The sequence below is a fragment of the Poeciliopsis prolifica genome, unplaced genomic scaffold (genome assembly GCF_027474105.1).
Source record: "Poeciliopsis prolifica strain line A6 unplaced genomic scaffold, Auburn_PproV2 SCAFFOLD006, whole genome shotgun sequence".
NCBI lineage: Eukaryota > Metazoa > Chordata > Actinopteri > Cyprinodontiformes > Poeciliidae > Poeciliopsis > Poeciliopsis prolifica.
Genome location: NW_026562381.1, coordinates 3,953,938 through 3,981,554, shown reverse-complemented (window position 1 = coordinate 3,981,554; position 27,617 = coordinate 3,953,938). Strand labels below are relative to the sequence as shown.

The window sequence follows — 27,617 nt, the reverse complement described above, 5'->3', positions numbered from 1 at the left end:
ACCTACGTGAAGCTGACACCCCACCTACGTCATAAAATCCAGCAGATAGTCAGATTGGTTAGTGCTCCGTTAGTGCAGGTTTGTGCCGTTAAAATTTTCGTTTGTGCAGCTTTGGTTTCCGAGATATTAAAAATTATTTTTTTAGGTCATCAGAGTTCACCATCCCCCCATATAGCTCCAAAACAAACCAAAGTGGGCTGGTTCGTTGGTGCTCCGTTAGTGCAGGTTTGTGCCGTTAAAATTGTCGTTTGTGCAGCTTTCGTTGTTGAGATATTAAAAGTTATAATTTTGGCCGATTACGTAACCATCCCCCCATATAGCTCCAAAACAAACCAAAGTGGGCTACTTTTTTAGTGCTCGGTTAGTGCAGGTTTGTGCCGTTAAAATTGTCGTTTGTGCAGCTTTCATTGTTGAGATATTAAAAGTTATAATTTTGGCCGATGACGTCACCATCCCCCCATACAGCTCCAAAACAAACCAAAGTGGGCTACTTTTTTAGTGCTCGGTTAGTGCAGGTTTGTGCCGTTAAAATTGTCGTTTGTGCAGCTTTCATTGTTGAGATATTAAAAGTTATTTTTTAGGTCATCAGAGTTCACCATCCCCCCATACAGCTCCAAAACAAACCAAAGTGGGCTACTTTTTTAGTGCTCGGTTAGTGCAGGTTTGTGCCGTAAAAATTTTCGTTTGTGCGGCTTTTATTGTTGAGATATTAAAAGTTATAATTTTGGCCGATTACGTAACCATCCCCCCATTACGCACCAAAACAGACCAAAGTGGGCTGGTTTGTTAGTGCTCGGTTAGTGCAGGTTTGTGCCGTTAAAATTTTTGTTTGTGCAGCTTTCGTTGTTGAGATATTACCAGTTATAATTTTGGCTGATGACGTCACCAGCCCCCCATATTGCTCCAAAACAAAGTGCTAGGTTTTGCCGCTGTCCCTTGTGAGATATTACATAATTTTGTTTTAGACAACTGACTACACCTCAATTGATGACTGTGGCCTTCGCTGGACATAACCACAAAGCAAGCAGTGATAAATTTTGTCATTATGTAAGTTAAGTTCTGCAGATTTTCAACTGTTGTACAATGTACCTTCCTTTGTTTTGAACGTCAATAAAAATTTAGAAAAGAACAAATGTCTCATTTTAAGAAATTTTTTTAGATAGTAATTTTTTTCACCAGTAGCTATAGCTCTCTACACAATAATTGAATCCTGTCAATAGAGGACATGCAGCCATGACCATTATGTAATGTGTATAAGTTGTATGACTGTTCAGCTGTGCTTTGGTTTCAGACGTGATCTGAACAATTATATTGACATTGTTGATGTCTGCTGATTATGCATTTAAAAAAGATTTTTTAAAAATCTATAGCTAACATGCTAGTTGCTTGAGCAAATGAATTTTTATGCCTCGTAAAACTGGAAGTGCATGGCAGCTTCATTGGTTCAACAAAGTTCATCCAAGTAATGTACTTAATATTTAGTAAATATATTTTAAATCCCACAAGTTTCATTTAATACAATTTCTGACATAAAATGTATGCATGGGCAGCCATGCCATAGACAGAGTCTGTTTTTGCAGTTCTCTGCAAGTCAAAAGAGGCTATCCTCAAAAACAGTAATATAGCCACTTCAGCTGCCGCTGTCTGGACAGAGCTAAGTCAGCAGTTGGAAAATAAAATGTCTGCAAAAGGCCTACACACTATTGTAAAAATGAACAGACACAACATCTGGGCAAGATTGGAAATAAATCCTCAAGAAAGTGATACTGAAAGCCCTGTGGACACAGAGTTTGACTGGCACCACTTCTTCTGGACAACTTTCAGATTTAACCCATTTGAAGAATGGGTTAAATTTATACCTGAAACAGTTGAATACAACAAGTTTTCAACATCTGGCAAAAGGAACTACACAATTTTAAAACCTGGCACTTGGACTCATATCAATGATCTGGTGTGGAAAAAATTCAAACACACATGTACTTTTGTATTCCAAAGAGCAAAGTTTATCCAACTGTCACTAATAAGTACATTGATATCAAAGACTTCTGTAAAGAGTGTCAAGGCCATGTTACAATGACATGCGACAGAGAGCCAACAGACAACAGAATGCTCCAGTGTTCCATCGAAGGTGCTGACATCTCCCTGCACACTGGCCAGCCCAAAAGATGCATGTCAGGAACCCTTTGTGCACAAATTTCAAAGGAGTTGTGTGAGGATAGGATGGAGCCAGCTGTATGGAGGTCAGCAAAGGCATCAGAGTTGATGGATTTCCAGACTGACCTACGAGACTGGGTGTCAAACATTTGTGAGGAGAGCAGGACACACTCTGCATCTAATGGGGATAGGGATAACATCAATTTCCTCCCTGAGATTATGCCACACATTATAAGACTTGCAAGTTACTTACCACTGTGAACAGTAATCATGGTTCCCCTCTTCAAAAGTACCTGCCTCACAGCAAGCTCAGCCAATGTTGAAGCATAATTCAAAAATGTAAAACATGGCCTCTTCAAACATGAGAACTTACCCATTCGAGTTGATCACTTCATTTCTCGGCATTTTTCCTTCATCGAAGGAAATATGCGGATTTACTCTGAAAAAGCAAAACAGGAGGAGGGACAAGTTGCATCAGCAGAAGTTACAGAAGCTAGCCCTGCATTCATAATTACCCGCAATGCTGAAGGTAGCAGAAACATGGATTCTAGTGATGTAATGGAATCGGAAGCCACCAGAAACCTTTCCACCGCAGATGAAAATGCGGTTGAAAACTGGAGAGGACAACTTCTTCCACCCAAAAAGAGGAATAGGACTTCATACCCGAGTTCCTGCACTGAATGGTTCCATGCAGATTCATCATCTGGGGCCAAAAGAGTGAAAATAGGACTATTGAAAAATGGAAACATGCATCAGCCTGTTAAAGTTGGGATATTGTCACTCTCTGTGTTAAACACCTGCTCCTTTGATGCCTTTTGTAAGTGCTTATGCTGTACTTTCTGTGACAGCTCTGCATTTCAAAATGTTGTCATGAATGACAGTGACAACCCACTGTTGCAGCTGGTGAAATCCATAGCTATAGATGGTGTGACCCCGAAGAAATACTTGCATAGGGTAGATCTACTTAGTTCAATGTTTACAAAAACACAGTTGAGGTCTGGCGCCCACCAAATCGATGCACAGTGCAATAGTTCACTGTCAAAACACTGCTCTTCACAATACTGCCACCTAAACAAAGGAATGAACAGGGAAGTACCATTTGTTTTACCAGACATTTCTGTTCCGAAGATTTCTGGCATGGGTTACACAGCAAATTTGTGAGAGAAAAATTTTGGGGAGAAAGTTTGAAGACTAGGCTAAAGGAAAATAGTGTCATGCTACATGGACTCCACTCCGGGTCGCTCCTGGAACATCCTGTCATTCTGATCAGTTTTTTTTTTTTTGCAAGTTTTCTATTCAAGACAGGATAAATTAATTTCCAATTGTCAATACACTGTTTGTTGTTGTTTCAATTGTTAAAGTTCATTGTTCAAATCAACACAGTTTCTTATTTGACTGTCAACTTATATTGCATTTTAAAACCAGCCACTTCCATGGTTCACTACTTCTCAATTGCCTCACAATGCAGATATTTGGGTGGGTAAAAAGCAAACCATAACACACATGTATGCAAGTTCATGCATAACAAAAATATAATAAATTACCAGAGATATTTTTCTTCTGCAACTGTATTGATTATGCCATGATTTCTTGCAAACAGTACCTTTTCTATAATAATTAATAACCTCAATTGCATAAAAACGACACCGAAAACAAAACTTACCCACAGACAGGAATTTGCTGGAAGACAACTGGCGAGGAAATGAAACAGGGAGTACAGCATGCAGCAGGTGAAATTAATTGTCCCCTAATTAGGTGAATGTACTCAGTGAATATTACACTCTGAAACCACCAAATAAAGTAAAATAAGATTTCGTTGGTTTATTTAGAAAAAGTAAGAATAACAATAATAGTGTCATCTCAAATTCTCATTTGCATAATATAATCTTTGGGTGACATTGTGGTCCACACAACATTCCAGTTACAAACCTGTACAAACGGAGCACTAAGGAAGTAGCCCACTTTGGTAGGTTTTTGTACCGGAGCTATATGGGGGGATGGTTACGTAATCGGCCAAAATTATAACTTTTAATATCTCAACAATGAAAGCTGCACAAACGAAAATTTTAACAGCACAAACCTGCACTAACCGAGCACTAACGAAGTAGCGCACTTTGGTTTGTTTTGGTGCGTAATGGGGGGATGGTTACGTAATCGGCCAAAATTATAACTTTTAATATCTCAACAATAAAAGCCGCACAAACGAAAATTTTTACGGCACAAACCTGCACTAACCGAGCACTAAAAAAGTAGCCCACTTTGGTTTGTTTTGGAGCTATATGGGGGGATGGTGAACTCTGATGACCTAAAAAATAACTTTTAATATCTCAACAATGAAAGCTGCACAAACGACAATTTTAACGGCACAAACCTGCACTAACCGAGCACTAAAAAAGTAGCCCACTTTGGTTTGTTTTGGAGCTGTATGGGGGGATGGTGACGTAATCGGCCAAAATTATAACTTTTAATATCTCAACAACGAAAGCTGCACAAACGACAATTTTAACGGCACAAACCTGCACTAACGAAGCACTAACGAACCAGCCCACTTTGGTTTGTTTTGGAGCTATATGGGGGGATGGTGAACTCTGATGACCTAAAAAAATAATTTTTAATATCTCGGAAACCAAAGCTGCACAAACGAAAATTTTAACGGCACAAACCTGCACTAACGGAGCACTAACCAATCAGACTATCTGCTGGATTTTATGACGTAGGTGGGGTGTCAGCTTCACGTAGGTGGAGTGAGCGCATGTACCGTGGTGGCTCGTTTATTGCAGCTTTTTTGTATATTCCTGTAATATCTTTATTTGTGCATCTGTCTTGCCAACAAATTACTTCCTACTAAAATTAAACTACTTTGAATACTTAATTTAGCTTACTGTACTGTTTAAGTATGAATCAAAATGTATGTATGGTACGATTTAATTTGTATAATTATATTTATATAAAGTGCCTCGAAATGACATTTGCTGTGAATTGGCGCTATATAAATAAACTGAATTGAAATGAATTAAATTCAATACATTTCAATAATAACACTCGATAAAATATAATGATTGTTCTGGTTTCTCAGTTGGTGGCTGCATGTTTTTATATATTCTTTTTTTCTTCACTTTTTGTGTTCTTATGATGTAAATACTTTGAACTGTCTTGTTGCTAAAATGCGCTCTACAGCTAAACTTAATTGATTGATCAATTGATGATTTCCCCGGGCTTTGTGATAAAGCAAATATAACCCATACTGCTTAGACAGGTAAGTAGTAAATTATTTTAGTAAATGTAAAAATGTCAATTTATGTATTCTCATTATTATGATTGGTGGTAGTAGTGAGCATGTACTCCCCATTTTTTCATTTATTTATTTGCTTTACTCGCTATAAATTATGTGAGTAACTGTTGGTTTAATCAGCATTATAACTGCTCTTGTAAATGAATACGCGCAGTTAATTATCTCATTAATGGCGAGATAATGAGCCTGTCATTGTACCCAGTCGAGGCTAGAAAGCGGATAGCATGTTAGCAGTGGGAGGAAATTCTCCGCCGCCATTCGTTCCTCCTCCCCTTTGCGCGGTTTTCGTTTAACTCACTTCCAAATATGGAAATCGAACGAGGAGCGGCGGTCGGGTGCACGCGCCTCTCTCTCGGCGCGGAGGGGGAGGGCCGAGCAACGGCGCCTAACACCATATAAGGAAACAAGGGACACGAAATTTGCCGCACGAGATTTTTGTGGAGCATCGAATGGCGGAGGGAGGGAGAGGCAGAGTGGATACCGAGCAGGAGGAGGAGGAGGAAGCCGGGAGAAACATGGATGACTCACGAAATTCAGATATTTGTAGAGCGGATACAAACACCTGAACGTCCAGGGGACCTGAGCAGAATACATTGTCTGCGTGGAAACGTATAAAAACACGATAGAATCCCTTTAGCCAACTAAGCTTGAAAATAGTAAAATCGGTGGGCCAAGAGAACATCTGGTAACAAAATAGTCGACTGAAGCCAACACAAGGTTAAGTCATATAAATCAGGGGTGTGCAAAAGACGGCCCGGGGGCCTTTGGTGGTCCGCAGACTGATTTTCTGCGGCCCCTAACTGACAGTTGGTTACTTTTTATTTATGCCAACAAATTCAAATATTTCAACAGAAAATGTCAGGGACAACACAAAAGTATTTGTCCATTAATAACAATGTGTATTTTTTTTTTGTTTGTTTAATTTAAATAGCATCTATCAAATGAGTTTCTCAAAAGCAAATTTTGATGAATTAAAACTTGGGAAAGAATAGCAGGTGTTTCAGGAGAAAGAGTTGCCAAAAGAATGGACTATTTTTTCCAGAATAAATTACCAACTGAATGCCTTTGTCTTAGGCAAACAAAACAATGTTTAAGTTTTACACATCACTTTCCCTCAAAAATGACTGCTTTATTTGTCAAATTAAAATTGGCTTGCACTTAAAGAAATCCAAATTTTTTGTGATTTTAGTTTTGAAAACTCTTTTTATGACGTACGAGTACTTTTACGTTTTGGGTGTCCAATAACTAACAACTCCATTTTACACAAAAAAATTGACAGCTTTTATCATTGAAATAAAAATCTTATTTTATTGTTAAGTAGGTAAAAAAATTTATTTTTCATTTTTTGTCTTTTTGATCTGTGAATCATTTTGGCTTCTTGATTTTGGTGCACATAATAAAAGGTTTATTAGACCTATCCTATCATTTTAGCTTTTTATTTTCATTTTAAAGTTAGTGTAAGAAAACCCCTGAAATTGAAGGGAATAGTGAAATTCTCTCACTCATATTTGAATTTAGCAAACAATTATATTTTGTAATTCCAACATTAAAAAGAAAGCATGAAAGTCAGAAAGAGAAAAAAAAAAGAAATTCTCTATGGGTTTATTAGAAGACTTCTGACTTGTTGCCACAATAAATTCTAATTAATTATGTTTAAAATCCCCCAAAGATGTCAATTTTACTATTTTCTCCACTGTTTGTTCAGTGAGAGTATCAGTACATGTAAATAAATCTCAAAATATGATTAAATTATGTTACTCACACTTTTGTATTTGACTTCTGTCCAAACGAAGCATAAATAAAGTCAGATATAACCTAACAAAACAGCAGGAACTGTGTGAATCTCTGTTTATTCTTTATAAAACAGCATTATGTCAAAGTCATGGTCATCAGATCAATGCAGGAGATTGTTACATTTGCCGTTACTACAATATTGCATGCATTTGTTTCCCACATTTGGAATGTGCTGTGTGCAACAAGCACCAAAGAGGAGGCAAAGTGCAAAAATAACTGCTTGTAAGGCGTCCACAAGCTCCCTCTAGTGGACAAAAACAAAAAAAGAAACACAAAGAACCACACAAGGGTGAAAAATCGTCTCAATAGTCACTTTTGGCCCTGAACACTTCAGACTTGCATATATAATTTCATGCATTTACTAAGAATAAAGCCTTAGTTTCAATCTTTGTGTACAAGGAATATGTTCAGGTGTTAAAGTGCACATTATGGCCCCCATTACACTGAATATTTTTAAAATACCTAATGCTTTCCATTTCACTTCTCTAATCACATCATACTTAAAAAAAAAGACTTAATCTATTCAGGAATGGAGAACATTGTTGCAAATAATAGCAGCCCTTTAATCCGCCACCAAATTCCTTGATTTACTGCAAAAAACAACCAAGTAAATCCAGTCGTGAGAACTGAAAGTCAAAACTGATCAGTCAAACAGCAGATGCAGTTTCATTCTTCTGCTCCACATGTAGAACATTTCACACAGACAGTTGAGCTGTAAATACATCGGTTTTTATGAGTGAGAAACCTTCAGGAAAAAGCTTAAATACCATCACAGAGACATGCTAGTGCCGTTTCTCAGTATTCCTTGAAAACTCAGATTACATTGTGTGAATATAAATATTACTGACGACATTTGATGCAAAGATGATAACATTTGCAACAATCAGAATTTTTATTTTGTGTTTTTGTATTTAAAGACAGTGGTTGCTTTCTGTTCAGGTAATTAATTATACCAACAAGTAGAAGAGAAAAAAGTATACTTCATTATATTAGGACGTTTAAAGCTAACTCTTTGGCTGACTGATCGTTGGCTTTCGCATGCTGGTGATTTGACCTCATTATTCCAGAACTGTCTTTCTTTTTCAGCTTGTACTGAAAAAGCTGCGTCTGGTTTACTCTGTAGTGTCCAGCATGTTTCCATCAGGGTATAACAGACAAAAGAATAAATAAAAATAAAACTTAGTGTCAGTGACACGAAGCTCCCAAGAAAGGGTGTTTTCTGCTAGTTTATCTTTCCAAGGAATGCTAGCTTGTAACATCTATAAGGCAGATCTACAAGGAGAACTGAATATTTTTGAGGCTATGAGGAATGGAAGAAAATAAAAAAGAAGCTACAGAAGCAGGCGTTTATGTAAAAGCTTTAAAGCTGCATTTTGAAGTATCTTTAAGACGGACTACAAAGTGGACCCACGTCTCAGCTCAGTAAGGCTTAAAAAACTGCATGTTTCCATGAGGTGAGAAGGTAAACATTGACCTTTACGTTAAGACAAACTGTAAACTTGTAGAGAGGGTTTTGTTTTGGGATGTTCCTGGACTTTAACAGGCTGTGTCTGATGCTGGTGAGTCAGGATGGGGCAGTCGTCACCCAGGGCCAGTGAGGATGATGATGATGATAAGGCTTTAGTGCTAGAAGTGTGCTTGGGTTTGTGTGCCGTCTGTCTGGATTAGAGACCCTGGGACTCTAGCTGGATTTCTTCTTGACGCTCACTGGTGCGCCTCTCGATTTGTTCAATATCTCCGTAGCCTTAAAAAAATTACACAAAGAAGATCATTTATTGGATTTGATGAAATGTTACCTTCTATCTATTTATCTATAAAGACACAGTGAAACAAAGATGGAGATTAGGGCTCCAACTAACAATTCTATCAATTATTCTGATGAAAGCCTGGCACATTCTGCAGATTTTTTATTTAAATACTTAAACTTATTTTATACAATAATAGAAATATATAAAAAACTAGAAATAAACAGAAAGAAATCACATTATTGATTCCTTAAGTTAACAACACACCATTATTTTAGTGTGTGTGCTTGATCATAGGATGCATTTGCAGCTAAAATACTTCCAACATCAATTTGACTTCATCAATAATCAGTTTATTCACTCGATTTAACAAATTTTGTCATTAATGTACAAACATTCTCTTATAACACTGACTCTACATGAGTTAAAAGAGAGCAGGAAAAGAAGAACAATCTGCCTCTTTCTCGATAATTGCAAAATAAATTTGTCATACATTAAATAATCTCATTATTAACTCAAGTGTATGAAACTTAATCATTTTTTTTATTTTGAATTGGTTTAATGTTGAGCGTTTTTCCAAGTCATCATAAATAAATAATAAATTTGTCATGTCTGTAATATCAACTTTTTTCTTTTTGTTTTGATACCAACCTACCCCCACACTTATATGTCACATCATGTTCCTTTGTCTTTTATTTGTAAATAAATATGTTTTCTAAATAAAAATCAATCAAAAAATAATAAAATAAAAACCTGTTCTAGGACGACGCCGGCAGCCTGGTCGATGGCTCCGCCCACAGGCCGGTACTGGCCGGAGTAGCGTATGAAGGCCCAAACCAACATGGCGACCATCAGCAGCCCCAGGCCGCAGTCGCACACCAAGGCGAAGGTCGTCAGGCCGACGAAGAGCAACACGCCCGACACGATGTAGAGGAGGCACATCAGCACGAAGAGAACCGCCGGAGTCCGGAAGGCGCTGAAGAGGTTCTTAGCCTTTTTAACAAAGAAAATATGGAATCATCACATTGTGAAACAAAACCAAATCAAAATCAAAATTATTCATGGATTCTAGAGATATTTTGACTTTGGCAGCTTTTTCATTCCAGTTTTTGTTTTCTGCGTTTTTTATTACTGAAGTTAAGGGGATGCTTCTCTACTAATTACATCTAATGAGTATAAATGAGATTGAAAATTGTCTTTAAAGTTTTCTGTCATTTTGAGGGATAGTTTCTGTTTCCAGCTGTTTCTGCCTCTGTTGTTGGATTCAGTCCAATTTAATCAAACTCCAGTTTGTTTGAGTAGAAACAAACTGGTTCGTTTGCAGAGATCTGAAAGTAATCAAACAGTAATGTGGACCAAAAGAGTGAACTCTGGTGTGGTTTGAATTCATAACTTTCAAAAATATAGTTCACTTTCAAAACCAGAAAGTGAACTATGGCGCAGGGCATTCTGGGTAAATATGACAAAACAAACGCACGTCAAGCGCTGGCAGGAAAAATGGCTCATGGTTTCTTTTTTTACCAAAGACAGAAACGAAATCCAACAGAGGGTAAAATCTGACGGTACTCCACTTTGTTTACATTTTGTAAAGAAGAAAGTTGTGCTCAGTGTCTTCTGACGTTTTTGAGTTGTTTCCTTCAGTGGTTCTTGGTGCAGCACCCCTACAGGCGAGGAGGGGAACAAGTTGTTTGGATAGTTTGACACAGTACAGTGTGAAAGCGAACCGCAGCAGCTGAAAATGCAACAAATGCTGCAATTTTGATCCCAAATCAAACTAAATCAGGTGTGAAAACACCCTTAGATAAAGTAAAATTCAAAAAAATGTTTAGGTTGAAAACAGGGAAAGTCCAAAATAAAAACATTAAAAGTCAATTTCACTCTGTAAAAGTCACTTTGGAAACAAAATATAAAACTAGATAAGTACTTCAAAAATAAAACTTTCCATTTAGTGGTTTCAGATTCATGCAGAATAAAGTCTCACCTCGTTCTGCTTGCTAAGCGACTGCCACATCTCGTCCAGCTCCTTATGCAGCTGAGCCTGGTAGCGATTGCAAAACTCCTGTCCCCCCATCTTCTTTGTGTTTGCAAACAGGTGGATGGCTTCTCCGTGGAAGAAGTTATGCTTCTCCTCCAGCGTCTCCGGAGACACATACGGCAGATCTCCTCCACAGATCTGAGGCGGGATAAAAACACAAACACATGCTAAATAACCGGAACCGTAGAGATGCATGATGTGGTTCATGCATGGCAGAAAACTCACCCTCTCCATGTTCTTCTGGTATTGATCTTTAGCTGCTGCTACGGCTGCCAGGTTGTTGGCTTCTGCTGTGGCCTGGTAAAATCATAAACATATGTGTTGCTCATAGTGAAGAAAATAACAAAATACTTCAAACTGAGAGGCCTGTTCTGCTCCATAACATTGTACACTTTTCCAACAGCAAAATTCAAGCATTTTAAGGTAAGAAATCAAACTTTTTTGCACCAAACTTTGAAGATAAAAACAATATAAGTTAAGTAAGAAAGATAGTTTTCTACATTCCTACAGCAGGGACACAGAAAACTGAAACAGTAATTAAATTTTATGTGTTGAAATGTTTTTCTTACACACATCCTGAACTTCTGACAGGTTTGAGAAAGTTATAAAAAATGTTTATAAGGTGTTTGAAAATGTCTGATTTCAATAAATAACATTTTTCAAATTTTGGTTTTTAATCAAACATTATATTTATTACCAAACTGTATAGTTGGTTTCAACTAATGTTTAGCAAAATTAGACTTTTAATCAAATATTAAAAATTTGTTTCCAGATGTTGCCGTTGAATTCAAAACGCAGCTGCAGGCTCTGATTCCCAAACTGCTGCATCCAGACAATCAAATATCAGATTGAGCAGATCCACTAGGAATAATAAATGTTACATAAATTGAAACAATCTAACCAAATCTTGAGCTTTTAAATGATTTTTAAACACTAAAACATAATAAAAGTCACAAAAAAAACAATCTATAAAAAATATTCTCGAAAGGTTTCCTGGCATTTAGCAAGTAGAAATATTTTTTGTAATTCTAACAAAAATAAGAAAAGTTTAGTTTGATTTAACTTCAGACAGTGAGAACAAGTATTAGGTGTATGAAAATATCTGGTTTCAAGTGTAAACATTTTGCAAATTTAGGTTTTTAATCAAACATTAGATTTATTGCCAAACTGTGCAGTTTGACTTCAAAGGACTCGCCAGAGAAATCAAGAACTTGAAAACCTAATTGAAATTCAGACATTTTCAAGGATTTCCAGCAGAAAACCAACCCTGCCAACATGTCGACACGTACCATGAGCATCGTCTTTGGCTGAGGCAAATCTTCTCCTTGGTAGATTTTAATGTAAGCCTGGAAAGCAAAGCAGGTCGGAGTAAGAAAAACACAGCGGGCTTCAGCAGAACTGCAGAGAACCGGGGGATTTCACCTTGAAGAACTCCAGCAGGCCTCTGCAGGTCACTTTGTTTCCGTTTATTTCCTTCTCAGCCAGGTTGTCTGGATGCAGCAGTTTGGGAATCAGAGCCTGCAGCTGCGTTTTGAATTCAACGGCAACATCTGGAAACAAATTAAATGTTTTGTTATTTGGTTATTGTGTGCAAAAAATACTTACAACATGAAAGATAATGCAAAAACTCATTATCCACCCAAGTAATCATACATTTATTACATGTATAATGCATATTTAAAACAACTAATCGATATAGTATATATTCAGTTTTTATTACAGCGGATGAAGAATTATTAACACTAGAACTGGAAAACATTTTAGACATTTTAAGCATCCAAAATAAACAAAACAATATTTAAAAAAATAATTAGAAAGTCTCTGTAACCAAAATTGCATTTAAAAAAATACTAATAATCATTCAGTTAAGATGCGAAAACAGAAAAAATGGGCAGGTAGTGCAAACTAACTACTTCCTACTGGGTGTTAAATGTTTGCAGAATTTCTCAAAATGGCGGCTTTTCAACAATATTAAAAGTTAGTATCTATTTAACAAATGGAAATTACTACACTCATGTTATTTTATTTTGCTATTAATTGATTTGCATAATAGTTAATGTCTGTAGTGTAGATTTCCTCACAAAAACTTAAATAGATACGATTCGTAAACATTACAGCCGACTCATCTTTGTTTAGTAAGGCAACAGTTTTAGAGACTTTACTTCCAGTTTTTATCAAAACTCATCAGCACAATCAGCAAAGTTTGGATTTTTTCTATTAAAGTCAAAGCTAAACCAGTCTCACCGCTCAGTTGCCCTCGGAAAGCTGGGTGGGTGGCAACTTTGAGGCCGGGGTGGGGCAACAAGAAGCAGGAGATCTTGGTGAAACATGAGTGAATGTGTTCCCTCACAGTCTGCAGCTCCTCATGTTGAGCCTCCTTAACCTGAACATATAAACATGGCATTCTAGAAATGTTGCAGCACTTTTAAAATCATTTTAAAAACTTTTAAACTGGTACCTGCAGCCGTTTTTCCAGAAACTCGTTGCCACCTTTGAAGCCGTACTTGTATTCGTAGGGGAAACTCCAGTCTCTGACCAGAAACATCAACGACTGCGGGATGAAAAGAACAGTGTTGCAATAAAAAACATGTCTATATTTAACAACAATAACCACACTAGCATTAGTTCGTATGTTGGATAATGTGATTCATGTCACCTGAAACGGCTTCTGGAAGATTTCATCCATGGCCAGACGGCCATATTCTGTGAACAGCTGAGAGGAGAAAACACCAAAATTACACAAAATGTCACAATTAGCTTCGGTAATGTGCTCCGATACGGCCAATAAATAGCACTCCAATATAAAAATCTGTTTGTAAGCTATAAGAAAACCCAAAAACGGTATTATGTGAAAATTCTGGGGTTTCTTTAGCTAAAAGCCACAATCTTCAGAAACACTGACATGGATCAATGTTTACTGTTTATAATGGGCTTCATTTTTTAAATTGAATCATTGAAATAAATTAACTCTATTGACGATATTCTAAATTACTGGCGAGAAAAGCTGACTGAACTTTGGTTCCAGCAGCTGAAACCAAACTGAACTCTCTGGTTTTTGGAGCCTCTGTCACTTTAAGTCCAAATAAGCTGCTGCTGGCCACGCCCCCCAACTCAACGCTTAAACTCACATGTGAAAGTGGCAGCAAACAGTAGCGCAATTATTCAACTACACGTCTTTGAAAGGCAGAAGTGGCACCTCCTGCGCAGTGGCACCTCCTGCGCAACAAAAATGCACCAACTGGTTTATGGATGGTAAGTCAACAACAAAGCTCTTGACTTTTCCAGCAGCCATTGTACAGTGCAGACAGAGGTAAAATCAGCAGACAAAATATGCTGGAACTTTGTTTGGGTTGCAAGGTAACGGGCTGAGCTCGGCTGGAGTTGCCAGGTAACGGTGCAGTCCCCATGGATTGTGACTTAATCAGGAAAATCATCACACTGCTATTATTTTATTACAGCAGTCCTACAACAATAAGATCCAGGTGGGAATAAACACCTGGAAAAATAGTAAAATTAGGTTGGGACTGTAAGACAAGCTGTTCTTTCTGAAAAGCTTTTATGAAACTGACTCATCTCTTAAGTTAAGAAAAATAACACAAACCCAGACTGACCTGTAGCTGCTGCAGGTCGTCCTCCTGGATGTTCTGTGAGAGATTGTAGATCTACCAAACCAAAATTCATGTCAGAAAACTCAACAGTGACAAACTAATCAGTAATGATCAGAGTCAGATGTTTACCTGGACTGAGCTGGTCATGGTGCTGAGAGCAAAGATGGTGGCACAGTCCTTCACTGTGGACTGGTCATCAAACGCTCCCTGAGTGTCCATCAACACCACGGCCACCTACAGGAGAGAGACGGAACAGCAGCAGGCGTTATTTTCTGTAATAACTGACTTTTTGTTGATGTTTTATTTACTTTTAGAGTTAAGAAATAAACTTCACTTATTTAATAATATTTATTTACTGTGAAAAAGTGGAGACAAGAAGCCATGCGCTGTTGTTTTGAGGCTGCTGATTGGATTGCTCTTTGCCAGCCACATGGAGAATGACATCATGACTGAGTGTGTGACCAACTATAAAAACGTCTGCGTGGACAACACTTGCCTCATTTGAAGAACGTTGAATTAATATGCGTCACAGCAACACTTAGTTTCCCTTTGAAAAGTATTTTTGAATTGAATTCAAATTTAATGTCAATTTAGATTAATATAATTTAGTTTGTTTACTGCAAAAAATAAACACAAAGATGTAAAAAGCAAACAAAATACAGCCTGCAGAAACCAGATAAAGGCACACAGATGTACAGACTCATCCAGGAATGACCTGGTTTCTCAACTTTTCTGCTACTAAAAGGAAATATTTTCCTCAGCATGTTTCCAACAGAACATGTGTTCATTTCTAATTAAGTGGATTTGAAATCTGTAAATAATTAATACAAGTTAATAATTAACTGGATGAAATATATAAAAGAAGCACAAACTTTAGAAACATTCCTGTAAAGTTGCTATATAAACTTTCCTTACTTGTTACTGAAATAAATTCACTTTCATAGATATTCTTATTTAATAAAATGTACCTGTACTAAAGTACAACAGAGAACAATCCTGAGATAAAGTTTCTATCCATTTTAACTATTATTTTTTCTAAAAAGAAAAATGTTGCAATGTTGTTTTTTTTAATTCTCTCTATTTGCTCATTTTAATGTGTGCTATAATCTAAAAATCTAACTTTAAGTGACTGTTACAGAGATGAGAAATGCATTGATATCTCTAGATGACTTCAGTACCTCCGTCCCGTCGCTCTTCTGAACTGTAAAAACTTTGCTCCACAGCTGGATGCCTGTCGTCTCTGGTTCCGACCCGCCTCTCCAAGAAAACCCAGTCAGCTCCTCGTCGTCCCGACCCAGCCAGTTATCGTCACTCTGCAGACAGACAAGTTAAACCGTAAATACCAAACATACAACAGACCTTCAGATAAAACTTTAGAGCAGAAACAGCTTCCCTCAGGGTTTGTATTTTGGGTTTTTTTCCTACCATTTGCCAGCAGCTCCCACTATCAATACAGCCTGCGCTATAAATAGACATCTCCAGTGTTTTATAACAAACAAAGTGGAGAGCAGAGCTCTCAGGTTCTGATTAGCTCCGCACTTAACAGCTTGTTTTACTGTCCACTTGAAGCTACAGTTTAAAATTTAAAATGGTGCAACAGGAAACATTTTAATGGAAGAGAGAAAAAAAAGTTAAAAAAATCAATAGCACTTATCAATCGCAATCTCAAAGAGTTATGCTTATTGGATGCATATGAACAAACGGGAACTAATACATGCTGATTACACTTCCTGTGAAACTTTGCAACAAAAATCTAAATTATTATTCATCAGCAAACAGGTTTGGTCACAAACTGGGCGTTTCACATAACATACATGTTTTCATGCGGCGCTAACGCAGATTCTGGAGAAACCAGTCGGAGACAAAACTGAAAAGTTTTGTCATTCATGGCCTGACCTGTCACATTAAACTGTCCCGGAAGTCATCATGAAAAATAGCAAAATTATTGTTTTAGGTCAATTTTCAGGTAATATAATGGTGACGTAGTAATAATGGAAGTCAAACTTTAATTTTTGACAAGCACTTTATTCTGGAAGTGGAAGACATTTTAAATATCGAAAATAAACAAAACAACCGAAACAACTAATGAAATGAAGAGAGGTCAGTGATGTGGACGTAAAGTTTTATCACAATGTATAGAACGATATAAGAATTATTTTTTACTTTTTTAGGTAACTGTGTGGCAGCGGCCGTGTCACAGCTATTACAGCCCCACAAAAACAAATTCTGCTCTTGAAAAACGTTCCCACTTACTTCTTTAGGAGAGCAGTCAAATAAAGGAGTGCTTCATCAGATATTGAGATTTATTTATATTTACTGAAACACTCATTGAATGAACAGTGCAGAAAATAGTAAAACTAACAGTTTTTTAAAACCCTAACTAAAATTTATTGTGACAATAAGTCATAATTCCTATGATAATTTAATTTAAAAAAACGATACATTAAATGTCTGTAAACTAAATTGTCCTTAAAAAAAAACAGGCAAGTTCAGAGCAAAGCACCAGATTCAAGACTTTTGCCATCCGGTTGCCAACCAATTATAAAAAATGGATATTATCGAGTTTGTTTTAATTTATTATGAGATTAACTGATTTACTGCGACAGGAGTCGTCATGGAACAGGCTCACCTTTCTGTGCATGTAGCGAAGCATGAAGTCCAGTAAGAAGCTTTTCCCCTTCCTGAAGGCGCCGGCCACCGACAGAACCACCACATGTTTGTCTCGGACCTCTGGATCCAGCAGAACCTGAGCTAATGCCTCGGTGTTCAACGTGAAGGAGTGATCGTCCTTATTTACGTCCACAATCTGAATCGGTCGCCCATCACTCCCCATTCTGCAAACAAACAAACACAACAACATTATCGTCAAATTAAAGCTTTACGAAGCTCTACATGCAAACATTAAATAAGCTTAAAATTTTACTCACATTTGGCATCAACTTCCTTTAAATATTTTCCTAATATTTAAGGTTTCATTTAATAAAATTCTTGCCAATAAACATTAGGGCTGGCTGACTTATTGATTAATAAAGTTATTGAAGACGTAATGTTTTTGAAAATCTGCATTTTTCTTTTCCGATGCACTCCTTGGGTTTTCATTGTTCAGACTGGGGCTGCAGCAAACAATTATTTTAGTTGATTGCAATTATTGATTAGTCTATTGATTATTTGACAACGGGTTAGAAAATGGGCACATTGTACAGATTTTTTTTTATTATTATATAATAAAAGATTCATTTTACAGCCCAACATGCAGCACCACAGCATTCTCTTAGTAAATATGTGCCAGATGAAGCTAAAATTATGCAACTTGTTGAGTTTTAGGTAAAAACATATTTACAGACAAAAGTGTTTTCATCTTAAATGCAAACTTATATATTGTTGTACAGTTTTTATGCAATTACTGTTCTGAATGTGATCTGTTTGTTTCACCACTTTAGTCAACAATTAATGGATTACTAAATTAATCGATGGTTATTTCAATTAATCAATTAATCAATTAATTGTGATTAATCCGATTAATCTTTTCAGCCCTAATTTAAAGTGATCTGAGCATGCTCAGCGCCGCCATCTTGTTTGACAAGTGTATTTAAAATAAATATTTACTCTTTGAATGCTGGTCAACACTATTACCCAATTTAAAGGACAAAATTTACCTTTTTAAATGAGAATAAAGTCAGAATATTTCAAGAATACAAGCATACAGTTTAATATTGCCAGAAAAAAATTGCAATATTAGGAGAGTGAAGTAGTAATTTTATGGTAACTTCTGCACACACGCAAAAAAATTATCAGTAGCAGGACTTTGAAATGATTGAGCAAATGACTGAATCTATTTTAAAGAAAAAAACTACACAGATCCTGATAACTCTATACAAGCTTTTCATATCATTAAAACTTTTTTTTCTTGTAATTTTTTGCATTTATATTCTGCTAAACCTCAACTATCCTCTCATAGCTGAATAATTACAAAGGAAATTTGCAGCCAGGCCTTAATACACAATCATAAAACTCACAGAAGATCTGACAAAAGCCACTTTTTAAAATATGTTTTGTCATTTGTAATTTCTTTTTCAGAAAGACAACAACTTGATAATTGAACAAAATAAAAGTGATGTATGTATATAAAACTGGTCCCAAAAAGCACCAGAATACTGTACAAAAAATGTACATAATTTATTTCTGCCTCATTTTCTTGGCTTTCATAGTTTTTTTTACAAACTTCCTGGAATTTTCATTAGATCTCTTTGTGAGAAAATGTTCAGTATGGATGTAATTGTAATGCTTTTAACAAGCAGGTTACATGGTTATAACATTATCCTCCATGGTGCATCAAATCATATGTTTTTTTATTAAAATTTGGTGAATCAGTGAAAAATTGATCTAAATTTGATGTCTGGATAAATAATCTGCAATCCCTCATATCATTTTTAATTGTAAGCATTTATTTCAGAAATAAACTTTGATGATAGTTGATTTTGAATCAAACTGAATCATTTCCAGTCAGCACATCTGGCAGATGAGATAATTTATTGCAAATGAAACCCAACAAAGCGCATTTTTCTGTCCAGATCGAAACATGTTTCAACATTTTCTGCTCAGAGCTCTCCTCCAATCACCCTGCGTGCATTAAAATACTATTCATGCAAGTCAACCAATACAAAGTTTATCTCTGTGTGGATGTGGCTGCAGGCTGTTCATATTGGTGTCATGCTGTTCTGCCTGCAGCTTATGGATTTAGCATGCCCTCCAATAATCTTGTCATGTTTCTTCCTGCATCAAAGGAGCGCTTTGTTATGAGACTTCATGTGAAAACAGTCTCCATGGCGTCCATTAAGGCAAGAAGGTGAGACGATGTGTCATCTACATGAGGAGCTCACTCCCTACTTTTAAGCACCTTGAGGGTGTGGCGTTGATGAGCAGCCTGCCAGCCATTTCCTTGCAGTGAACGTCCAGAACAGACTGGATGCAAGAAATTTCCACAATCAGAAATTATTACCGCGTTTGCGCAACATCAACAGCTAGCAGAGAGAGTTTGGCGCAGTAAAGTGGAGCTGAAATCCACTTTTAACGCGAACATCTTCGAGTTCGCGAAGCTAACACAGCGAGAGTTCAGCCAAAAACAAAGAACGAGCTGTTAAATGAGCGCAGAGTTAGAAAAAAATCCACGAACAATGTTGTGTTCAAAGGAACATAAGTGAAAAAGTAACCTACGTGTTTGTTTTAGCTGAAGTTTCACGGTGTCGTGTTGTCTATGGATTCTTCCAGAAGCGTCTCCAGACACTCAGGAGAGACGAGAAACGAACAACTTTTCACACTGACACGAAAACAGTCATGAGAACTTTTTTCCACAACTAGTCTGCCCACTTCCGGCTTCAGTCCGCGAAACGTCACATGGGAAATGTAGTTTTTTGAATGACCTCCTTTCCCCGTTCGAGTTCTGGTGAAAACTACAAGCCCCTTCTAGTGAAACTCACCGACAGGAAATGGGAAATGTAGTTTTTATTCAGTGAGGGCGATGTTTACGCAACCTTCGTGCAGGTAATGTAAAGTAGGAGCGGATATTTTGCGTTTATCCAAATCACATCCCGAAAGGTTTCCACAACGGTGACAGACCCGGTATCCTAGCAACCGGAATTCGGCTGAAGAGAAAACAGTCACGCAGTTGTGACGTAGCTGCAGCGTCCCTGCTGTTCATTTAACCAAGGTAGGAGTGACGTCATTCACCACAACACATCATAAATCTTCATTTTTTCCTCGCTTGTTTTAACTAATCCAAAAAATATTTTTCTTCTAAATATATATTAAATTATGAATAAAATCTCTTTGTTCATTGTTTAACAAAACGCAAAAGCTAAAATTTTCCATTAGAGAACATATAACTTAAAACAGAAATAAAAAATTAAAACTTAAGTGAATTAAAATAGTTTGAATAGATGCCAAATTGAATAGAAAATAAAGAGAATATTTGAAATGGAATACAACTAAAATGTTGATTGCCTTTATTTTTACTAAAATACTTTCAGGAATAGTTTTTGAAAAAGGTACAGTACTTTTAAAACAGAGAGTTGTAGAAGGTGAAATCACACATGAATTCAACTCTTTTTTTTATTTTGTCAATTTGGTGGTTTTGTACAAGCTAATTAAGCTGTAATTAATTTCTAGGAAAATATTGAAATTATAAAAAAAGAGAAGACAAAAATATTATCTTGACCAAACAAAATTAAGATTTTATTTCACAGAACAGAAAATGAGAAACACTGAATTTACAAACAAAAATTTTTTCTAGGCCAACTTATTATTTTTAAACTAAATGGCAGTAGTTGTATTAACTTACAAAGAAACTATTGCTATTTTAAGACAGTTTAGCTTAAAAGTCTTAAAATTATTAAGAAGAAAGGAAGTCTGGGATTTAAAAACATACATGACATCAAAAACATTAAACTATCTCAAACAAACAGGATCAGATAAAGAAAAAGAGATTATTTGTATAAATATTACTACCAACTTTACTGTTATTCCTCTAATGCTTCTCCATACTTCCTCGGTACATTTATGATTAATAAGTACATAATAAATTAAATATACCTTATTGCCAAAATACTTTTAGAAACCTTTTTTCAGAAAAAGGAACAGAAAACTATAAATTTATTACAACTGTGTATTAAAAAATTACATTTTTCAACTAAGTGTTCGAGTCTTGATGTGGTTTTATTTGTTAAATGTCATGGTTGACTATAAGAAACTTTAACCAAGACGTAATAGTAACAATACATCGTCTTGGTTTGGAAGCGCTCTTTCCACCCCTGAGGTTGATGAGCTCGAAATAGGGGCGCACCAAAGAACTAGATTTCTTTCATTTCGCCCAATACTTGCTACCAACAATATTCAGACAAACAAAACTTGGTATGAGCAGGACAGCCTTTTTAAACATCGTGATCGGCAAGAAAAATGCAATCGGTGCACCCCTAGTTCGAACTGTTAGAAACATTACAGCAAACACTGTAAAACTGAACTTTTAACACTTGTAGTTTTAAAAATATTAGTTCTGATCTGTTTCTATCAAGTTGGGCGTCCAAAGTGCCTGAATACAGGAGGATTTTTACTTTATTCCTTTCCATTTTAATATCTCATAATATAATAAAGTCTAAGGGGAAACACGTGTTAATGACTGAAACATCTGGGTTAATCGAGCTAATATACGCCACCTGCCAGGTCCAACAGGGACCCGGCTGCTTCCTGGGCCTCCACATCCAGCTGCAGGATCTCCACAGTCTCCAGGTCCAGTTCAGACTCGCTGGGCAGCACCAGGTACTGGCACTGGTCGGACTCGTAGTAATGCAGCTCGATGTAGCCGCTGTCGGCCAGCGGGTCCTTTTCGGTGTCTTCGCTGACTTCATGTGGCTGGTATACGTGCGGCTCCATGGTGACCAGCTCCTCGTGATCCGGGGTCAAAGGGCACGGGAGGTCTTCGGAGAAAGGCGTGTGCATTTGGGGAGAGGAACTCGAAAGGAGCAGGGCCTGAGAAAGAGAGTCTGCGGGAGGTGAAGAAGAACATAAGAGATTAATCACTAAAAGCGTAACAACAATAATCTATTTAAGAGTCAGGATGTTTAACAAAGCAGTAATTAAACACTTAAAGCAAATTTAGGCGTAAAACAAAGCGGCCTAATGACGAAGCCCGTTGCTAAGGCGAAGAAAGGCGGTTGTCACAGAGACAGAAAACAAACACGGGAACAATGGCGCCCGCTGGACAAAAATGTCACAGAAAGCTGCTTCTTCCCTGACGGAAAGGCACACAAACGGGTCGGTCCGTGTCTTTTCTTAGAAACGTGACGCTGGTGTCGGTACCGACCTGAGATCTCCACCGTGTCGCACACAGCAGGCACCTCGTAGCTGGTTCCATCTAACCTGCAAACGAAGACAAAAAACTGTGAAAACAGACAGCTGGTTGGAGTGAAATTACTCAGAAAGTCCTCAGATTGTACCTGGAGGGAGTCATGATAGGGAACCAAACAGCTCATGTTTCTAAAAATACTTTTGAAAACTTGTTCAACAATTATTGAACAAGTTAATGTTTTCCACTGATAAAAATCTGACAAGTTTACCACTTTACTCTGAAACCACTACATAAAATAGAGTAACAAACTGCCCTCTTGTGGTTTTCTTTGTTGTTACTCTTCTTATCACCTGAAATCTGATGGACTCAGACAATAAACCTTCAGACACGTAAAGCTACAAAGTCGGTCTTCTGTCACCTGAAGCATATTTCCAGGATCAAAGAATTACTGACCAAACAAGACCAAGAGCAACTCATGCATGTATTTCTTTTTATTCAAATTCAAAAATAATTAAATGATCCCAAAGGAAAATAAAATGTTGTGACTCCAAATTAATTCAGATTATTCAGAGTTATTGTCGATAGTGATGGCTGTTGGCAGGGAAAACCTCCTGTAGCAGTCTGTATTACATCCAATTTGAAGAAACTTCTGACTGAAGTTAGACTGAGAGTCCCTTTCTGAGGTTAAACAAATTAGAAGAATAATATAATGTAGTAATATAATGAATAAATAATCATTCGACATTTACAGTAGGGCTGCAACTAACAATTATTTTAGTAATCAATTTTTCTCTCAATTCTTCTGACGATTAATCAGATAAAAACTTTGGCGCAGTCTGCACATTTTTAATTTAGCCACTAAAATATTTTTATACAATGTTCGAAATACATTAATAAATGCAAATAAACTAATAATTCCTTAAATATTATTGTCTAAAATGTAATAACAGCATTACTGTTGATCATTTGTAATTTATTGTTTGGATGCATTTGCAGCTAAAGAAATTCTCCTAACATCCGTAGGTGAAAAGTTCAGTCCGTTCTGCTTGTCTTAACGTCACTGCAGTTTAAGAATAATCTGTCATTTTTTTTATTTGGTTAAACGGTTAATAATTGGAAAGAAAAGGTCCTTCATATTATGAGATATTTTTTAGTTTTACAGAATTTGAACGAGCTGAACATTCTGGATAGAACATATTTACAAAGTTTTTTTTCATATTAAATGCAAAATTTACATATATATATATTTCTAATCAGTTGTTCTTTCAGCAAATCACCTCTCTTTTGAGCCTTTGTACTCCAGTCAATGATCAATAAGATGAAATTAGTTGATTATTTCAGTAATAGATTTATCATTAATCTGATAAATCTAAATTGTTTCAGCCCTAAATTACTCATGTTTTGATTGAACTCACAGTGTCGGCTTGTTGATCAGACAGCTGCTGGTGCCGTGATAGCTGTGGGTCTTCCTCAGACCCTCCAGCAGCGCCGGCCGATACTCTGGACACACACACCACAGCGACCCCTTTCCCACCGACTGCAGCAAAACACACACATAGACTTTCATTACATATTTTGCTGGATGATACATTTTTCCAGTGATTATTGCGATAAACAATAATATTGATGGTTTGAGACTATTTTCAAGTATTACTTATGGCTGGGCAATATGGCAGAAAAACACATGACAAAACCGTGTCACATCAGTCGGTATTGATAACTGTTAACTGTTAGTTATTGATTAGTTTTTTATTTCAAATATCTGAAATACATATGACCTTTCCTGTTTACCCCCAGTTTTCACTTCACGTCATTGTTTATTTATTTTTAAGCAGTTATGAGCCACAATGGCAGAACCTGGAACTGCTGCTGCGCAAGTTACTGGTTGTTGCTAGGTAACCAAAGAGCGAGTGAGTTGCTAGGTAACCAAAGAGCGAGTGATTTAGTTGATTCCGCCAACCTTACTTAGCTAGATGTTGGAGGTTGAGCAGCTAAAGCCTTTCCTCTGTCTGCATCCCCCAGAATGCTGTGCGGTTCAGTGAATGTGTTGAATACTGGATATTCTATCAGGTGTAACTATTGATATTGATCATATGTCTATCCCGTGTTTTATGGCATAAAAATGTTGTTACCCTCTCAAAAAGCAATAAACTTTAATTTAGTAGAGAACACTAAACACTGGAACTGGAGGATATTTAAAATGAAAAGAGTCAGAAAATACAACTGAAACTATAAATACAATGATTATGATGTCTCTGTAAACTAAATTGCTCTTAGGCATGTCACGATAACACATTTTGCTGGATGGTAAATTGTCCGATGAAATCCGATAATATTGTTGTCTTGAGACCATTTTAAAGTAACAAATGATTATTACATAATAATGCAAGTTCAATCTCTCAAAGATCAATAAGCTTTAATTTCAATGAAAATGTTAACATTGGAACTGGAAGACATTTTAAATATTCCAAATAAGCAAACAAAACAACAAATAAAATTAATCATGTAGTCTCTGTACAAACTTTTCCTTCATAAAAATGGTCTAGTTGAGACAAATCCATCAGACTGAAGACTTTTGTCATACAGTTTTTAGTAGAAAGAGAGAAAGACTAATTAAAATAGTTTCATACTTCATTGATTTACAGCTTTTTGCAACAGGCTTACTTTTATATAATATAAATTTTTGGATTCAGTCAAATAATTTTAGCTGACTTGTGAAAATTGTGCACGCACCTGGCTCTTGTCCCTCTGAATGCGACGGAAGCTCTTGCTCAGCGACAGGTTGTGTCTCACCGAATTCCTCCAGCCGCCGCTGGCCGTCCTGTAGTACGGAAAGTTGCTCACGATCCACCCGTAGATTTCCTTCACCGGGAGCCTCTTCTGAGGAGAATCTTCTATCGCCATGAAGATGAGACTGCTGAAGGAGTACGGTGGCTTGGAGGAGGCCGCCGCAGGAGGAGAAAGCTGCCCGGGCTGTCGCTGAGGTAATGGGGTCACTTTGGTCAGAGGCTGCAGAGGCAGCAGGTCGCCCCTCTGGTGCAGCCAGCTCAGACAGGTCAGGTCATCCTGGTCGGACGTGTCCCCCTGTCCCAGGTCGTGTCCTTCGAGGCATTGAGAGGCGATAAGGTCTGAAACAGGAGAGGACGAACGAACGGACTCTGCTGCAGACGGAGACAGAGAGGTGGGGGAGGGAGGGAACGAGACGGGTGACAGAGGGAGAGACGGGGGTGAGGAGGTCAAGGTCAGAGAGCCTCCGAGAGCAGCGGGAGACGAAGAGAAAGGTGGCAGCGTGTGAGAGCCATTCTTCATTTCTGTCAGATCCAGACTCATTCAGCTGCTTTGCTGCAAAAGACAGAAATTCAGAAATACTTTACTGATCCAACATGTTGCTGAAGCTAGTTTTAATTCAAAATTATTACAAATAAATGTTGGAGATGGTGATGGTAATGGGCAGGAAAGATCTCCTGAGCAGTCTGTATTGCAGCAAATTTGAAGAAGCCTCTGACTAAAGATGCTCTGTTTTTCTAAAGCAATATCATAAAATTACTCTTTTACCATATTTGGCTTAAGCAAATATGGTAAAAGAAAAATCAACTAACAATGGAATAGAAGTGAAAAGAAAAGCCATTTATTAATCCCACTGTGCAGAAATTCACTTGTTACTGCAGCAAAGTAACAAAATATTGCCCATTAAAACATATAAAAACAATATAAACAACTGTGTACTACTAAAATAAAATTAAATAGAAACGTGAAAATATGGGAGATTTATAAATACAGAATATGTTTTTTGTATGTTCATTGTGCAGCTTTACCAAGCTCTCCTGCAGTAAACAGCATGTGATTTATTTTAAAAGTCCCAAACGCTGTAAGTCTTATGTACAAAAGAAATTAGATTTATGTGTCGACTTCTATGTTTTTATTAAACTGTATTACATCTATAAATAGAGCAGTGGTGACCCAAAGGGGGGGAATGGGGTGCCATAGTGCCCTCTTAAAAATGCTGAGAATCATCTTCATGTCATAGAAATGAATAAAGAGTCATTTTCTTCAATGAAGAACTAAATGTAAAAACAATACATAAATATAATTTTTTTTGCTGTGTTTCCCTAATTTTATTACTGGCCTGAAACAGTAAAAACAACAAACAATACCAAATAATAAAAAAACCTCTGTGTATTTTATTAGAATTGTATATGATGAACGCAAAACATGACTGTGAGATTCATTTAATTTTACAAAAAAATGTTGAAAAGTGTGTTGTGTGTGTTTGTTTTTAGCTCCCTCTCTGACATCTGTAATTGATGACTTAGCGGAAACCATATGCAGTTTTCCAAGGGATTTGTAAGATGTGCCAGAGCATATTTCACCTTTTTCACTGTGAAACATGGTAGTGGCAGCATCATGCTTTGACGATGCATTTGTTCTGAAAACACAAGTAGGCTGGTCAGGTCATTTTCTATTATCTAGGTGTGTAAAGCATGGGGGTTTTTAGATTTCTAATTGTAAAATGTATTAAATATATACTTATGCAGTACTTTGTGTTATTTAGCACCTGAAATCCTCAGTAGTTTACATCTTTAAGAATCTGATCCCAGGTTAGATCAGTAACATGATGGCCAGCCGTTCCCCTCTGATGAGCATCATTTCTTTGTCCAAAGTCCAGACTCGCGTTCCCATCATCTTAAACCTTGAGCTTTAAAGATGATGCGAAAATAAACTCATGTCCTTCAGCTTCACCAGGACCATCATAAGCTGCATTTATGACGCTCTAAAACTTTGTATGAAGCCACATGGCTCTATTGTGGTGCAGGAGGCAAATGGCGGAACAATATAAAGTTTCATTTAGCTATACAAGAAAGAAAGCCGCCTTTCTCCTCACAGGTAACCCCCTACCCCCTGTCGGCGCTTTTCGCTCGTTAAAAACCCAAAAAATTATATTTTTTTAACTCACCAGATACCAACAAAGATCAGTCAACCGGAGCTCGACTCTCATCCGAAGTCCAGCAGGGTTCGGGAGGGATATTTAGGGCGAAACCCGGACGGGTCAAAACGTGAAGAGTCGCAGCCGGACACCTCTTCCTCCTGCCCTGTTGATATCTGCCGTCACCCTGGAAACCGCAGAGGACGCGCTGCGTGCTGCGCGCTC

General features: G+C 37.1%; 2 protein-coding genes across 2 annotated transcripts; both read right to left on the bottom strand.

Annotated features, from left to right (window-relative positions):
- Positions 1-7,277: 7,277 nt before the first annotated feature.
- Positions 7,278-19,995, bottom strand: LOC129360655 (atlastin-3-like). The gene is made up of 14 exons (XM_055030980.1): positions 19,843-19,995; positions 17,258-17,462; positions 15,807-15,941; positions 14,758-14,862; positions 14,632-14,682; positions 13,677-13,733; positions 13,479-13,571; positions 13,265-13,403; positions 12,443-12,570; positions 12,310-12,366; positions 11,246-11,317; positions 10,967-11,158; positions 9,739-9,978; positions 7,278-8,984 (listed from the first exon to the last, which is right to left on the bottom strand). Exons 2-14 carry the CDS (start codon positions 17,459-17,461, stop codon positions 8,922-8,924), a joined length of 1,536 nt encoding a protein of 511 aa, XP_054886955.1. The 5' UTR covers position 17,462; positions 19,843-19,995; the 3' UTR covers positions 7,278-8,921.
- A 1,722-nt stretch (positions 19,996-21,717) lies between these two features.
- On the bottom strand, positions 21,718-27,565 carry LOC129360656 (forkhead box protein N2-like). Its single transcript, XM_055030981.1, has 5 exons — positions 27,423-27,565; positions 25,202-25,810; positions 23,884-24,005; positions 22,484-22,539; positions 21,718-22,163 (listed from the first exon to the last, which is right to left on the bottom strand). Exons 2-5 carry the CDS (start codon positions 25,796-25,798, stop codon positions 21,823-21,825), a joined length of 1,116 nt encoding a protein of 371 aa, XP_054886956.1. The 5' UTR covers positions 25,799-25,810; positions 27,423-27,565; the 3' UTR covers positions 21,718-21,822.
- Positions 27,566-27,617: the final 52 nt, after the last annotated feature.

What these genes read in the sequence shown, in the direction of transcription:
- LOC129360655 (XM_055030980.1), bottom strand. Translation starts at nt 17,461, where the DNA reads ATGGGGAGTGATGGGCGACCGATTCAGATTGTGGACGTAAATAAGGAC. An exon ending in ACGACCTGCAGCAGCTACAG is followed by an intron (nt 13,734 to 14,631) that starts GTCAGTCTGGGT and finishes TTCTCCTCTCAG; the next exon opens with CTGTTCACAGAATATGGCCG. An exon ending in GCCTGCTGGAGTTCTTCAAG is followed by an intron (nt 12,367 to 12,442) that starts GTGAAATCCCCC and finishes TTTGCTTTCCAG; the next exon opens with GCTTACATTAAAATCTACCA.
- LOC129360656 (XM_055030981.1), bottom strand. Translation starts at nt 25,798, where the DNA reads ATGAGTCTGGATCTGACAGAAATGAAGAATGGCTCTCACACGCTGCCA. An exon ending in CTGATCAACAAGCCGACACT is followed by an intron (nt 22,540 to 23,883) that starts GTGAGTTCAATC and finishes CTTCGTTTGCAG; the next exon opens with GTTAGATGGAACCAGCTACG. An exon ending in CGACACGGTGGAGATCTCAG is followed by an intron (nt 22,164 to 22,483) that starts GTCGGTACCGAC and finishes CACCTCCCGCAG; the next exon opens with ACTCTCTTTCTCAGGCCCTG.